Source organism: Tupaia chinensis, unplaced genomic scaffold (assembly GCF_000334495.1).
Source record: "Tupaia chinensis unplaced genomic scaffold, TupChi_1.0 Scaffold143861_1, whole genome shotgun sequence".
Classification (NCBI taxonomy): Eukaryota; Metazoa; Chordata; class Mammalia; order Scandentia; family Tupaiidae; genus Tupaia; species Tupaia belangeri.
Window position 1 is genome coordinate 509,740 of NW_006203712.1, and position 1,727 is coordinate 511,466.

Consider the following 1,727-nt stretch of genomic DNA (forward strand, 5'->3'; position numbering starts at 1 on the left):
ACCCACGAGTGGAAGCCGCTGGAGGAGCCGGCCACCGAGCGCAACCCTCCCGTGCCGCCCTTGCGGGACAGCGCATAGTGCAGGCTGCCGCCTCCATGCAGCGGCGCGAAAGGAGCGCCTAGTAGCGCGTCTGCGGCGCCGAAGCTCATCATGGCCGGAGCAGGTGCTAGCCCCGGGAGGATACGGAGCGCGGACCCGGTCGGGGCAGGCGCCACTCTTCTTGATCAGTCTAGCCAATGGTGTGTCAATCTTGTTAATCTTTTAAAAGAACCAGTTTTTGCTTTCATTTATTTTCTGTATGGTTCGTTTATTTTCTATTTCATTTATTTCTGCTTGAACCTTTATTATTCCTTTTTGCCTGGCATTTTTTGGGTTTGTTTGTTGTTGCTTTTCCAATTCCCTGAGGCATGATGATAGGTTATCTATTTGCCACCTTTCCATCCTTTTCTTATGATCACTAATTGCTATGAATTTCCAGCTTGTGATTGATTTTGCTGTGTCCCATAGATTATGGACACTTGTGTACTCATTTGTTTTCAAACATTTTCTGATTTCAGACTTAATTTCTTCAGTAGTGAAGAAGTCCTTCAGAAGCAGGTTGTTCAGTTTCCATGTGTTTGTGTATTTTCGGGTGTTTCTTGAAATTAATCTTGAGTTTAATTCCATCATGGTCAGAAAAGATGCTGGATACAGTTTCTATGTCTTTGAATTTGTAAAGGCTTGATTAGTGTCCTAATCAATCTTTGAAAAGGTTCCATGCTGGAGTGAGAAAAATGTATATGTTTTGGACTTAAGGTAAAAAGTTCTAAAGATATCTGTCAAACCCATTTGATTTATAGCATCATTTAGGTCCTGAATCTCTCTATTTTCTGCCTAGAATATCTGTCTGAAGGAGATAATGGGGTGTTGAGATCTCCAACAATTATATGTCTCCCTACCTCTCCTTTTAGCTCCAGCAGTCATTGCTTCACATATTTAGGTGCACCTGAGTTGAATACATAGATATTTATAAGTGTTATGTCTTCTTGCCGGATTACCCCATTTACTATTATATAATGCCCTTCTTTGTCTCTTCTTACAGTCTTTGTCTTGAAATTTATTTTGTCTGAAATCAATATCACTACTCCAGCCCTTTTTTGATTTCCATTTGCATGGAATATCTTTTTCCAGCCCTTTACTTTTAATCTATCTATGTCTTTATCCATAAGGTGAGTTTCTTGTAGGCAACAAGTAGAGGGTTTCTGTTTTTTTATCCGTTTGGCCAGTCTATGTGTCTTAGTTGGAGAATTTAATCCATTTACATTCAATGTAATTTTTGATGTTTCTGTACCTGTTCCTATCATTATGTGAGCCATTTTCTTGGTTGCTTTTTGTTATATAACTGTCTGTCTGACTTTTTAGTTTTCCTGGTATAGCCCTCCCTTCAGAACCTCTTGAAGAGCTGGTCTGTAGTTGGTAATTCCTTCAAATTTTGTTTATCCCAGAATGCTTTTTTATCTTTTTTTCACATATGAAAGGTAATCTTTCCGGGTACAGTCTTCTTGGTTGACATTGTTTTTCATTCAACACTTTGACAATATTTTCTTTCTTTCCTTGCCTCCACTGAGAGATCCGATGTTAGCCTGATGGGGTGACCTTCGTAAGTAACTTGACATTTCCCTCTTGCCAACTTTAGTATCTTGTCTTTGTCTGTTGTTTTTGCCAGTCTGGCTATGATGTGCCTTGGA

At 39.9% G+C, this 1,727-nt stretch overlaps 1 protein-coding gene across 1 annotated transcript in view; it reads right to left on the reverse strand.

The window, feature by feature from the left end:
- Nucleotides 1-152, reverse strand: part of LOC102489354 (neurofilament heavy polypeptide-like) — a 2,896-nt gene extending 2,744 nt beyond the window's left edge. The window contains 1 exon segment of the mRNA XM_014582849.2: nucleotides 3-152. Within this exon segment, the coding sequence (XP_014438335.2) occupies nucleotides 3-152 (150 nt within the window).
- Nucleotides 153-1,727: the final 1,575 nt, after the last annotated feature.